Source organism: Crocuta crocuta, unplaced genomic scaffold (genome assembly GCF_008692635.1).
Source record: "Crocuta crocuta isolate KB4526 unplaced genomic scaffold, BGI_CrCroc_1.0 scaffold6, whole genome shotgun sequence".
In the NCBI taxonomy this organism is placed as follows: domain Eukaryota; kingdom Metazoa; phylum Chordata; class Mammalia; order Carnivora; family Hyaenidae; genus Crocuta; species Crocuta crocuta.
Window position 1 is genome coordinate 4,965,570 of NW_027531917.1, and position 15,227 is coordinate 4,980,796.

General features: G+C 36.8%; 1 protein-coding gene across 1 annotated transcript in view; it reads right to left on the reverse strand.

Moving 5' to 3' along the window:
* The window catches only part of CRYBG3 (crystallin beta-gamma domain containing 3), a 110,929-nt gene that overhangs the window by 18,514 nt on the left and 77,188 nt on the right, over positions 1-15,227 (reverse strand). The window contains exons 16-17 of the mRNA XM_077774944.1: positions 9,756-9,865; positions 4,913-5,039 (exon numbers count right to left, since the gene is read on the reverse strand). Coding sequence (XP_077631070.1) covers positions 4,913-5,039; positions 9,756-9,865 — 237 coding nt within the window. The remainder of the gene's footprint in view (positions 1-4,912; positions 5,040-9,755; positions 9,866-15,227) is intronic.

Genomic DNA, 15,227 nt, shown 5'->3' on the forward strand with positions numbered 1-15,227 from the left:
TTATAGCAGTAATAGGAGGTGAATACACTTGCCTTTTCCCTGTTATTGACATGTACATTTTGTTTTAAATCCACTCTACTCCAATACTGTGAGAAGAAAATATGGAAACTAGCCTAAGTTTTAAAGCTTGTTTTTCACATTTAGGTTGCCACAATCCATCTGGAAATTACTTTTATGTGTGGAGTAAAGCAAGATTCTAACTCTATCTTTTTCCATGTAAAGAGCCAATTGTCTCAACATCCATTTATTTAATAGTTCATAATAGCCCCATTGTAATCTACTTCGGTCACCTTCCAATTCCATTATTTATGTAGGTCAGTTTCTATGTTATCCTGTTCCACAGTTCTGTTTTCTCTCCTTGCACCAATACCCACTATTTTAATTATTACTGCATATAATGCAATATATATTTGGAAGGACAAGTGACCTTGTCTGTTGTTCTTAGTAAGAAAAGTATCTTGGCTATTTTGGATCTCTATCTTCCAAATTTAGGATAAGCTTGTCATGTTTTACCATCTCACCCTAAAAAGACCCTCTCCTAGGAAGGCAAAAGATTCTATAAGCATTTTGCCTCAAGTTGTATTAGTTTGGAGAGGACCACAACCTCACCATATTAAGTCATTTCAATCTATGCTGATGCATAGGAGCACATGTACCCCAATGTTCATAGCAGCACTCTCCACAATAGCTAAAACATGGAAAGAGCCTAAGTGTCCATCAACAGATGAATGGATCAAGAAGATGTGGTTTATCTATACCATGGAATACTACATGGCAATGAGAAACAATGAAATCTGGCCATGTGTAGCAACATGGATGGACCTTGAGGGGGTTATGCTGAGCGAAATAAGTCAGGCAGAGAAGGACAAATATCATATGTTTGCACATATAGGAGGATTAGGAGGAACTTGACGGAGGAACAAGGGGGAGAAGAAGGGGGGAAATGGTGGGGGAAAGGGAGAGAGGCAAACCATGAGAGACTCTTGAATGCTGACAAAAACTGAGGACTGATGGATGTGGGGGGGAGGGGGGGATGGGCATGGAGGAGGACACTTGTGGGGATGAGCACTGAGTGTCATGTGGAAACTAATTTGACAATAAACTATTTGTAAAAAAAAAAAATAATAAGTCATTTCAATCTATAAAATATTGTATCTCTTCATCTTTTATGCCCTTCAATAAAGTTTTTAAAATTTTCTCCATAAAGGACTTACTCGCCTTGCGGTTTGACTTATTCTTAAGTACCCTATAGTTTCACTGGCATTTACCTCGTATCCAGAAACTTTTCAAAACTTTCTATTAAGCCTAATAATTTATCTGTATATACTCTTGACAACTTTGTTTCTTTATATGTTTTTTGTTTTGTTTTGATCTTATTCAAGTGTTTGGGGCTCCAGAATAATGTTGAATAGAAATGGTGATAGTAGACACCTTTGTCTTCTGCCTAAATTTAACGGGAAATGCTTCAAATGTCTCACTACCAAATGCGATGCTTAGTCTTCAGGGTTTTACTGGCCTGCATTTTTAAATTGTACACAACAGTTAAAACTATTAACTAAATATGGATTCAGCTGAAAAGTTTAATACTAACCAAACTCTTACACACTTTATAAACTCATTGTTTCCTCTCATTCTGTGGCTGGATTTAGTCTTTGACCATTTATAGCTGTGTACCTTATTCAGCATGCTTGCACAGAATCAATCACTGCCTTGCCAATTTTTATTCTACCTCTTAATATTATTATGTCATCACAGTTATAATTTCATTTGAAGTTTTTCTACAGCTTCTTGTTACAATGTTTCTTTTGCTTTGCCTGCTTATAGCTGCCAGGATTGGATTATTACTTCAAAGGAGGCCAACTTCCATGCCAGGCCACCATGGAGACACTAAAGAAGCAATGAGCAGAATGCTGCTCCCATGGAAACACAATAAAAGGTCACCCTACACACTACTGGGCCAATGCTTAAAGCATTTATAGAGGTTCCTGACTCACCTCCAGCTCCTAACCAACTGTTCTGGGGACTGTTATATGGCATAACCTTATTGAAAGCTAATATATTATATTATTCCCTCAGACCATAGGAGTCCTAACGCTGGATATATTGTTTTGCATGCCCAATTAGAAATATACCCAGGATGCTTATTTGCAACAGAACTAAAGGCTGCCAAAGATTTGAAAATACCTAATAACTTCTTTACATAGGAGTTAACCGAGGTACAAATAAATTAAGTGATTTTCCCGATATCACCTCAGTGAGAAGCAGAACTATAAAATATGCTCCTAAGGTCCTTTCATTGTAAAATGACTGCAAATTATCCATGGACTTCTAGAATGTAACTTATGTCTGGACAAACAGAAATCAGCCTGGAGCAAACTGTCATCTGCAAAACGTACTGATGTTGTATGAAGAGAAGTCTTAAAACTCCTCAAAATTAGACCATTATGACACTTTAGCATTAATTTACAGCATGTCTGGGAATGCTAACTACAGGCAACACCCTCAGAATTCTGCAGTTGTAACTAAATAAAGCAAACTACAGAAGTTAGTCCATAAACATGTCAACTCAACTGGACAGAAACATTTTCCAGATTTAATCCAGAATCCCATTGAACTGTGGCTTACACAGTGGCATTAACAAATCTGAAGAAAAAGGTAGGGGCAATGGAGATGCAGACTGAATCAGAGAAGCAGGATAGGTAGAAGGTGTCTAGTATTTTCCAGGGAAAGAGAACACAGAATTTGGAGAATGTGAACACCTAGGACCTCCAGGAGTCTCTTTTGTGGGGAGTGTTAGCTGAGTAAACTAATCTCAAGATGCCTACTTCATTTTACCTAGATCTTATGCTCAACAAATAACCTTCTGAGGACTAATTCACTTTCCTATGTTCTAGAGAGGGAGAAAAATGCTCAAAACAGAATTCTCAAGCATTCTAGCCATGAGAATCCACCTACAGATTATTGTACTGACATGGTTCACATATCAATCTCCTAGGTGGGATCAACTCAGGGTGTCAGAGCCACCAGCGTGAAGCATGGTGGATCTTCACCAAGGAAATGTTACCTGTTAAGGCCTCTTCATGGTCATTCTGGGTGTCTTTGCTGGGATGCCCCACCTTACTTCACATCCTTTCCATTTCAAAACCAAACCTACCGCCTAAATATATCCTCGACAAAAAGTTTTCAAAGATTTAAAAACATACCGTGTAAAAGCATTAAGATGAATGTGTTGTCCGTACATAAACTGGATATACTTTTTCATCAGTTCTTGGAGAGAAAAGGCTATAGCTGTCAGGTCCTTCCTAAGAGGCACCTTCATCTATACTGCTTGGGTTCCACGGAACCAGAATAATGACACACAACTGCACAGTAAAATTTAAAAACATTTCTTTCTATTTTCATTCCATATTTTAATTATTCACTTTTGACTTCATGAACGTAAAATTGTAACTCTTCAAAGAAAAGAAGTAATACTCACTAATTCTGACTGATTCTAAAACTCACTCCCTAAAAATTTAGTTGGTTTGGCTCACTGAATTAAAAGTCCTACAAAATCCTTTCAACATGGTGCTTCATATGTAGAACTACATACACAAAATAAGTATCTGTGTGCTGGCTCGACCCCTAAAAAGTGCTAAGAAAATTCCTTTTCCAGTGAATGTGGACTACTTTTCAATGTCTTTTTCAACCTTATCAATACCTGGAGACACTAACCAGACCGCATTTTTTTCCTCCCACTGTTTTTTGTCCAACAACAGGAAGTCTCAATCAGTAGCCACCTATGTCTTTCCCAGTTGGTGTCTACGCTGCTACTGGGAGAGACCAAGGACTGTTTCTACTTATGTTCCTCAGCCAAGACTCTATTCTTAGTCTGATACCAAGAATACTCTATCCAGGAATGTCTTGTGAAGTAAGACTATATTGCTTAGGCTGGGATCAAAGTTTCTGAGGATGATCATCATCTCTGGAGTCAGCTCTGGTTCAAAGGTCTCAGTCACTCATATCATTATGCAGGGCTTAAAATTATCTCATCTCTGTGTGAATCTCAGCTTTGACCAAATGCTCCAAGGGAATGATCATCATCAGATATCTTGAAAATATCCCAGATCCTATTACTTCCTCTGCCCAGACCCTACAAGCATGGAACTGATGCTGCCGACTAGTGATCTCGTTTTGCTCTCATTCAAAATTCTGAGCAAACAGGACAGAAAGGAGAAACCACTTACTCTATAAATATGGGTCTCCAAGGTGACCCAGGTAATGGGAAATCCCTAGCTGCCCCAAAGGTTTGAAATCAATACCAGTGGCCATATTGGGACCTATGCCTTAAAGTAACATTACAAACCTGAGTAGCAAATTGTCGTGTGACTTATCTGGTAGGATAAAATTATCAGGTTATTATTTTTATTAAACAGCTGCAACAATTAAAACTAACAGTTATAGCTAATTAATAGCTAACATTTAATGACTGCTCACCATGTGCTTGGCATTTTATGAGCATCATTTCATTCAATATCCCAGGAGCCTTACAAAGTACTATTATTTTTCATAGATGAGGAAACTGAGTAACTTTACTAATGTCATCCAAAATGGTTAAAGTATCAAACTGAGATTTAAGCCTAGGTCTATTCATATTACTCTAGTTCCTGAGTTTTGAACTTTTGGTTTAAAAAAAAATTACATATATATTTATATATATATAATGTAAATATATATATATATATCTCTGATATGTATACATTATCAGTCTTACATTTTGGATTTAATGATTGAATCTCAATTTTACAGTCCATGAATAAATATTCATACTGATATTTACCTGTGTATCACTTCTTCCAATATCACATCATTTATGGTAATTAAACTGGACAAGAACAAGTCTTATAATTATGTAACCAAGAAAAGTACTTACATAGTCAATGGGCTTGAGGGATTTAACTCTAGATGTTGGGCAGCCACAGGAAGTAAGGTCAGCATAGAGGCCTTCTTCTAATACACACTGATTATCAGAAATGTCCTCTTGATAATATAGGAGCCAGCTTAAAAACAAGCAATAAGACATTCAGTCAAATTACATCAGTTGACATCACAGGCTCATCACCATGCTGTGGGAACCAGGGAAGGAGAAGGACAAAGTCATGGTGCTGACCAGCAGCAAAGACACAGTTTCAGTTTAAAGAAACAGCTTACCACTATCATTTTCTGACTGCTTACCACGTGCTAGACATGTGCTAGGTACTTTACCTATATTATCACACTGTGTCCTCAATTTGATGAAGCAGAAACATATTCTTATTTTTATAGGTAACAAAACTAAGGATTAGAAAAGTCAGGTAATTTGTCCAAGGTCTCCTCAACTGTTAAATGACATCATTGAAATCTGAAACAAGACGTCAGCTTTACACTAAAGACATTAGCTTCATTTAGTACCTCCAAGTACAAAACACTGTGATCAGATTACGGTAATTATTAAGTACTTGAACAGATTAGAAAAATACTGCTTGTTTCTCTTTTAGGAAAAACAATAATTTGTATTCTTACTTAAATGATGAACTTGATGTCAGTCTAGGGGAGTAAAGAAACTAGACTCCTAACATCACACAACGGTATATAAAATCTATCACATGTACATCTGATAGCTAATGGAGATTTTTAAAAAGAAATAAACCCATTTGAATCTTTGATAGTGAATTATCTTCAATATATCACTCATCAGAAGCTTGGTTAAGACGTATGTCTTTTGAAAAGAAGGAGCTAAACGAAGAAATGAATTAGCTATTTCTACTCACTTCTGGTGTGTTTAAGTTTTAGCCTTATAGTTTAAGACCATAAGAACTGTACTCTTGCTAGGCCAGGTTAACTTAGGATAACCACAGATATGCTCTGTAACATTATAATTTACTGTCCTATCTTCTATGTAATTAGGCATTTTATCAAAGGCTTTCAATGTGTTAGGCATGGAGTTAGGCCCTTCATGTACATCATTTATTTGTCCCTCATAAGAATCCTTTGAGGTAGGTACTGTTATTATCCCTCCTTGAGGAGAAAAATGATTCAGACAGATGATCTAATTTGAAGGTTATATATTGAGAAAGTGGTGGAACTGGTCTTTAATCTCCAGGTCTCTCAAGTACTCCAGGTACTTAAGCAGAAACCGCCAGGGTTTCTGTAGTCTTTAAAAAACTGCAGTTTGATAAACTACACACACACACCCAGAGAGAGAGAGAGAGAGACAGACAGACAGACAGAATATTCACTACATAAAGCAAATATGACTAATTTGTCCCAGATTTTAGTGTCAGGAAAAAACACTTTCCTCCAGAAAACCTTTAATACTTCCCTTTGTTAGAAAATTAAAATATATCTTACTAAATAATTTTTTTATCTTAGTGGAGAAGAAACTCAGAGCCAAATACTAGTAACAAAATTATTTTAGGTGTCTGGTATATATTACTCTCTCACTAAAGAGGTGCAGATAATCTGTTTAACTTATAGCACCCTATTTTATGTGTTTTAATATTGTAAAACCCTCATATCCTTTTCTGTAAGTATAAAAATAATAATATACAGAGAAATTCAAACTAGTAAGAGTTATAGAAAATGAGAGGGAAAGATTAGTGGAGTTAATCAAGAAGGTTAACAGAGGGAATCAGTGTGAAACTTAAAGATACATTCAGTTTAGAATCAAATAGGGACCACAAACATATATATCAATAGGAGGCCAAGCGGGTAATGTACAGAAGTAGCGTACCAGGTTAAAAAAAACAAAACCAGAAATATATCCTATGGTACATTGGGATCACATAGGCCATTTACTTTTTTTATTTTTAAAAAGAATTTTTTTAATGTTTTATTTATTTCTGAGAGAGAGAGAGAGACAAAGAGAGAGACAGCATGAGCAGGGGAGGGTCAGAAAGAGAAGGAGATATAGACTCTGAAACAGACTCCAGGCTCTGAGCTAGCTGTCAGCACAGAGACTGATGTGGGGCTCGAACCCATGAACCGCAAGATCATGACCTGAGCTGAAGTGGGATGCTTAACCGACTGAGCCACCCAGGCGCCCTGTAGGCCATTTACTTAACAGTAATTATTGCCAAAGGTGAATGCTTCTTTTCAAATTCTTTGATTTTTTTAAAGAGGTTAAAAACATCATAAACCCAAATACTGATACATTTTGTTTAACGCACTAGGTAGGCCAACAAATAACATTGCTGGCTGGCTAGCTTTACCTGAAACCTACAGTCTTTCACATAGAGCAGGGATTAGCCAACTACAGCTTGTGGGCCATCTGTCCCATTGCCAGCTTTTATACAGATCACAAGCTAAGACTGCTTTTCCCATGCTGCAGTGTTTTGTTTGGTTTTTTAAATTTTTTAAATGTTTATTTTTGAGAGTGCACGTGAGCATGCATGTATGTGTGTACACATGCACACACACACACACACGGAAGGGGCAGAGAGAGAGAGGGAGACACAGAATCCAAAGCAGGTTCCAGGCTCTGAGCTGTCAGCACAGAGCCTGATGCAGGGCTTGAACCCACAAACTGTGAGATCATGACCTGAGCTGAAGTTGGATGCTTAACCAACTGAGCTACCTATGCTTCACTGGTTTTAAAAAATTACAACAATAGCTTGTGATATGTAAATATGCTATACAGTTAAAATTTCATTGAATTAAGAAGCATTTTGTTGAAACACAGTCATGCCATTTATCTTCTGTGGCTGCTTTAGTGCTTATATTGGCAGTGCTAAGTAGCTGGGACACAGCCTGTATGGCTCACAAAGCCAAAAATACTTACTACCTGGCCCATATAGAAAAGGTTTGCTAACTGACCCCTGGTATAGGTAAGGCAAAAAATACTCAGCTGAGTAAATGTTGGAAGAAGGAAAGATGGAGACAGTGTAAGGATAGAATGTGAATGGATGGGAAAAATGAGACTGAAGGTAAATCCTGGAAAACGAGGCATTTGAACTTAGTCTGACTCGTATTAGAGGGATGACTGTGGGATTTAAGGCAAAGTAGTAAAAGTATGAAACTGGACTTGGGGACATATAATTGGGCTATAACTAGTTTGTGGTAAACAATGGAAGTAAGATAATACTGGAGTGGCACTACTTAGGAGACAGAATTTCTTCAAGCGGTAGAACTGATTCAAGAGAAAAAGTAAAACTGATAAAAATCCAAGATATCTTAAAGAATGAACAGAGAGATTCTGAAGAGTTATTAGGTAAATACTTGAAAGAGACCTACCACTGAATTGCACACTTTAAAATGGCTAAAATGGACCTTGAGAGCTTGTTTGGAGGTTCTAGCAGGGGAGCGCAGTTACTCGTATACCATTGACTGAAGAACGGTCCTCCTCTATTGGGAAAGGTCGTCCTCTTCGACCGAGTGTGCAGCTTGGAGGAGGAGGGGAGAGATGGGCATGGAGGAGGGCACTTGTGGGGATGAGCACTGGGTGTTATATGGAAACCAACTTGACAATAAAATATTTGTAAAAAATAATAAATAAAAGCATTTAAAAAATTAAAAAAAATAAAATGGCTAAAATGGTAATGTGTATTCTATGTATATTTTACAATTTAAAAAAATGGAGGAAATATGTTTTACCCTTGAGAATCACATATGGTTCATTTATATCTGACGAAGACCTAGTATATTGCTGTAGCTCAATTAACACAAGATTTATTTTTTATTTATTTTTATTACTTTTATGTTTATTTATTTGAAAGAATGGGGGAGGGCAGAAAGAGAGAATCCCAAGCAGGCTCTACTAGGTCAGTGCAGACCCAGATGTGGGGCTCAAACTCATAAACTGTGAGAATAGGACATGAGCCAAAATCAAGAGTCAGAAGCTTAACTGACTGAACCATCCTGAAGCCCCTAGATTTAATTTATTAAAATTGATTTAATTCAAAAAATTAAAAAGAATTGCCTCTCTCTCTCTGCCCCTCCCTGCTCACTTGCGCTCTCTCTCTCTCTCTCTCTCAAATAAATTTAAAAAGGGAGGGAGGCACCTGGGTAGCTCAGGTGGTTAAGTGTCCAACTCTTGACTTTGGCTCAGGTCATAATCTCCTAGTTCATGAGTTCCAGCCCCACATTGGGCTCTGTGCTGATAGTGCAGAGCCTGCTTGGGATTCTCTCTCTTCCTCTCTTTCTGCTCCTCTCCTGCTCACTTGTGTGTGCATGCTCGCTTTCTCTCTCTCAAAAAAGAAAAGACTAAAGCAATCCTAGGTCTGACATTTGGTGTGGAATCTTGGGAACACTAACTCTGAAATCAGGAGTACTCATCTGTGAAACAAGGTTGATTTGATAAATAATTTCAACAAAATATACATATTTTTAAATTTAGGAGTAGTACATCTAATCTGGACAAAAACAAGTTTCTTAAAGAGCATTCTATTATACTATCCAATAAACATACAAGCATTCAAAATGTTTAGGAAATAATCTAAGGTAGCAGTGAGAAAATAAAATGACCACAATGCTCCCAGAGTTGGCTCATTAGCATTTCATTTCTCTATATCATACAATGGTTCATATTATGAACCACTGTATTAGCAAAATTAGTATTAGCAAAATAATAATACATTTAGTATTAGCAAAATTACCATAGGCTAATTAGCTGCCCAATGACTAAAAGAACTTTTTAAATTCACTGTGAATGCAAAATAAATAAACAAGTCAAATCCCTGTGAATTTAAAGGAAATTTAGTTACTGAAGAACAGTAGAAAGCACTCAACAGTGTACTTACCAGCCCCGAAGAACTTTAAAAGAACACGGCCTGAATGAAGTCAAATCAGAAATTTCTTCTGTAAAATCTACACATTCACCCTGGAACCCTGGTTTACTGAATGCTTTGAGCTACAAGAACAATAACACAACAATTTGACAGGAAACGACTGTTTGACATTATCACAAAAGCAAGTGAAAACCTTTTATTTCCTGTATTTATTTTAAAAATTAAGCAAAATATTAGAAAGAACTTTACCTATTACCAATGAATCCAGGTTAAGGATGATATGCTCTTTAAACTCCCACTGTTTGTTTCCTTACCCATTTCGAGCAATGTCACCATTTATTGACCATTTTCATACAGCTTTTGCATCAGATTCTGGGCACAGGGTCGCAGAAAACAATTCTGCCGATAAGATTAAATCAGAATCCTTCCCCCACTAAAATGTGGTCCCTGTCTATTGTGTCAAACAATTATTATCCCACGTGGTGAGATGACATGCCTAAAATAAGCAGCAATGTACTGTTATATGTGAAGGCAGTTTCAGTTAGTATGAGGGGTGGTTGGTGTTAAGTCTTTTCTCTTCCCAAGTCTTGCTGATCCAGTTAATAAAAGGTTGAAGCATGAAGGCGTGCCCCTAAGTGGGCCTGAGAACACAGGAGCAGAGGGCAGAGAAAATAATGCCGACAAGATTAGTGGAAGATTTACGGTGAACAAAGACATCCACGTCCTGTATTTCAGCTAATGGACTTCTGCTTACTGTTACGAATATCTTAAATGTATAGCTTACTGTTATATATAACCACATTTCTACTTCAGTTCTTTTTGTCAAGAAAAATCCATGAAATCTCAAAGTCATTTGCTTCATACCAGAAATCTGCAACTCTAGTGGCCTTGAATCTATATAATAGGAAAGAAAGTTAATGAGGCCTGTAAATATTTCAAAATACATGGGAGCCTTGAAATAACATAGCCCACAGGTTCACCCTGCACTGACAGGCCTGCATTGTAGTTAAAAATGCATCCTAATGAGCACTGGGCAGCACTGTCCTTTTTCCTGCTCATGCTGTATCAAGAACAAGGCTTCTCTGAGCAGTCGATGTTTGCCTCCTTCATCTTCCCAAGAGTCCTCTCAGAGGCTTGATGGCCTCTGAGTTCTGCACAACTGCGTCTTGACTGTCGTCTTCTGCTCTGACATCAAAGACTAGTGAAAACCAGGGAAGTGGGGGAACGGACTCCCCTGGACCATCTGTGGCTTGCACAACTTCCTATTGTGAAACCAGTCTGCATTTGGAGCATTAAAGCACCAGGGACTCCCTGCCTTAAGGAAGTTTCTGTCATGATCCTTCTGAAGTCCAGAAAGAGACAGACCTCTGCAAATATTCCTCATGTAAGCACAATTCTACGTGTCCAGGGAAACTGCCCGTAATTTCCTTGATAAGAACACACATTTTGGTTAGTCGTTTTATAGACTACATGCTTTAACTTTAAGGCTTATAGAACATTAGGTTGAGAAGTATGCCACAATTTAACTTTCAAAAATGTATAGTAATTTTTTCTGTATGCGAATATTATCTTAATTCATGATAAGAGTTGGAAAAACCACATGCAAACAGAGGTCACGGCTGTCTTGTTCACTCTGCAAATACCCAGTTTGTACACTGCTGAGCTTAAGATTTATACTTCAGTATATCACCATGAAACCATGAAATCCCACACAATTGACAGTGCAAACTAAATATATTTCAGATGGGATATGTCGTAGCCAACTCTAGTGTTTAATCTGTCTTCATACCCAGAAACATTAATTAAAATACACATAGACACACACACATTTGCTATAAAAGTACCCTTTTGATTCGACGGGTTAGAATATTCTTTGCTCAAGCTAAAAAAAATCAGGCTCAATGCCAATCTGAGCTGCCAAAATGAGATACCATATTGGTTCACCCAAAATTTGACCAACCGCAGAAAAGTAATTCCTCACTCTGGTGACCTTATGAATGCCCCAACAGAACATTCTCATAATAATGTTCTGAGATTGGTCCATAAAGAAACCAATTCGTGATTATTAATTAGAATTAAATTGTGGTTTCTACTCTTAGTAAAATTAAGTAACTAACAGTATCTTGGTAAAATAAGTCCTAGGAAAAGGTAGGTGGATAAATCCCAACTTTGTTTTCCTTTCCAGATAAATGGAGAATATACAAAATAATTCAGATAGGTTGCTTAGAATCTCAAGGCAAACAGATAAGAAAGAGATGAGTTTATTTCAAACTAAACCTGTCCCTCTGTGCCATTTAGGTATGGCTCAATCCCTATCAGCTTCCCAAAGGGAACTGCATAGATGCAAAAAAATAAAATAAAAAAAAAAAAATTAAAAAAAGACTGCATACCACTGTTTTGCAGTGCAGACTGCCTTTTCACATATATTATCTTCTTTAGAATGAGTCGACTCTATCAGAAACCATCATTAACTTATGATGAACTTTTTGCAGAAATCTTTTATTATGTACTTTTCATTTATGATATACATGAATAAATGTAATAGGTCTTTAATATGACAAACGAAGAACTTTAAATTTTAATTACTGACCAAACACCATAAGTTGTGCTCAATGTCACAATATCAGAATAATTTTTTCAGTGTAACTTTATTTATTCCAATGCTAAAACAGTTTTTATGAGAAACTTTCTGTCCTACTTAAACAAGACTTCCTGTAGCTTTCTGGATCTCCCTCACACAAACATGTTCATTATTAAACAAAGAACAGTCTTGTTTCTATTTGTTTCAATTCTGTTATTGCATCACACTGTCTCAAGTTGTCTTGTTTTGTACTCCTCACATCAATACTTACTACACAATAATTTTATTTCCCTGATTACTTGTAAAGGGCTTTCTTTACTTAGCTCTTACTGAGTATTTCTGGTCTCTGGATTCTATAAAAATGATCTGTTTGCAGCACCATGAAAAAGTATTTTCCTCTAGTACTCCTGAATCTTACTAGCCTAAAACTGTCACTTTCCTATCCCCCATACAGGACAATAACCCCAGCTGTTAAAGATGCTGTAATCACTCTCAAATTCAATGTGGACAAACTATCCAATACAAGAAAATATCCAGTTGCTTTTTCTCAGCTAGAATCATAAAGTGGAACAGAGGCTCAATATTTAAAGAAATTAAAATTTCTACTAATTGTATTTGCAAATGCACTTGAAAAAGATTCTAGGAAGATAAAAAGGTCCTCAGTTGTATCAAGGGGCAGAAGTGGTTAGAATTCCTAGAGAACAGTGCCTGACTACACCTCTTTGAAAGCTAAAGTCACTTTTGTAAGATTTAATCTATTGAGATGTCTGATGTTCTGCTAAGACAAAAAGATGATGAAATTATGAATATAATCCATATATATTGTTTATGTTTTGTTTTCTTTGGGGAAAAATAAAAATATAATTAAATGTCAGCTGCTATTATGAAGAACTATATAATGATGCTGTATATTTTAAGTTGCAATTAGACTTGATCTAATCTTCAGCCATAGGTAAAACAATGATCTTCTGCATTAAAGGAGGTATTCTGGGTAGAAAATAAGACAAATCTCATCATAATATGGTGACATATCAGAATTAATATATTTATTTGCAGAACATTCATGATGTGTATTTATCTCTGTACACATACATATTATGGCTTTTCTCTTAGGTTGATGAGGTTCCCTTTATTTATTTATTTAATTTTTGAATGTTTTATTTATTTTTGAGAGAGAGATAGAGACAGCATGAGCAGGGGAGGGTTAGAGAGAGAGGGAGACACAGAATGTGAACTAGGCTCCAGGCTCTGAGCTAGCTGTCAGCACAGAGCCTGATGCAGGGCTCGAACCCACAAACCGTGAGATCAGGACCTAAGCCGAAGTCGGATGCTCAACTAACTGAGCTACCCAGGCGCCCAGATGAGGTTCTCTGTAAAATCACCAGCATTTAAAAAAAAAAAAAATTATTTCTTGGACTTCAACTCTGAAATGTCATTTCCTCCTTATTTCTCAGTGAAAATAACATCTGAAATAGTCAATATGACTATCACAGCTATTTGTGAAGAAGAAAATACTTTCTAGTTACTGAATGGAACCAGAGTGTCAGCCAAGATCCTTTTCCCTTAAGTAAAAACAAGCGAAACATTCTGAAAATGTGGTCCAACAGAAATAATAAGAGCTTTGAAGCTGGGTAAACTAAGGAGGCTTTGTCTTCCTGTTACTAAATACTCAGCTATCATATACCTGTCAGAAACATTTATTTCACAAGGCTATGGCTGAGCCATATCCAGAAATATGAAGTGGGGCTGACTGCACTGGGCGTTTTCTGCTGCTTCCTTTCTCTTCAAGTTGGACTGGAAATACTATAAAGAAAATACTCCGAGCAATCTGCCCCAAACAAGGAAGTCCATAAAAAAAGAACAGGAATGTAGGAGGGAAAAAACAGCACTTAAAAGAATGTGACTTTTATCTGCACTTAAAAACTTAGAAAATGTGCAGTTTGTAATTATCCCTGTTTAACTCTTTAACTACTCATGTTGATTCCTGAACAAGTGCTTTAAAAGTCCGCTGCTGGAGTTTTCAAAGATTCAAAACACAGATCCGGCAGGAAGTGTCTCTGAATCAACAACTCAATTATATTCAAAAAGGAAATATTCCCACTAGGACTTGAACTAATCAGAAAATAAGAAAACCTGAAAACACTTAACAGAAACATGATTACAACTAAGCTGACTTGAACTACGTTAAACACTTGCAAGAACACGAAAAGCATACACATTCAGAGAAAAAGATTCAGCTTCATCTAAAGCCAGCAAATGTCCAATATTTAAGCTTAATCACTCAATTAGCTTATTTTTCCAAATCTGTTATTTAAAATGAGGCAGAGGAAGCAATGTCTCTTATCCCTTCTCCTTCTATGAATGTACTGATTATACCACATGTCTTTCTCTGATGTAAAATCCTGAAAATGTGGTTTGAGGGGAGTCAGATACTAAAAAATGCCTATTTTGTTATTTCTAGCTGTGTGAAATGACACTTACTTGGTTTTCTCATTAATAAATGCAATTAACTTTGACCTTCCAGAGTTATCAGAAGCACAAATTAAGCATAATTTGTAGCCCTCAATGGATCATAAACAAATGTTAGGCTCCAGAGTGTTGTCCAATCCTTGAAACCATTAACACACTAGAAAGAAACATGCAGGGCTGCAAATTTGCTAGTGCTTTTAGGAAATATGTGAGTTAGGTATTAGAAATACATTCACATAACAGGCATGCCAAGATAGCCATTTTTCCACGTTAAGTTTGCTCCTCCAAACACAGCCTAACATACTGTGCTGAATAAGAATGTGACATTGAATGGGGGGGCGCCTGGGTGGTTCAGTAGGTTACGCATCAGACACTGGATTTCGGCTCAGGGTCATGATCTCACAGTTCGTGAGATCCAGCCCTGTGTCAGGCTC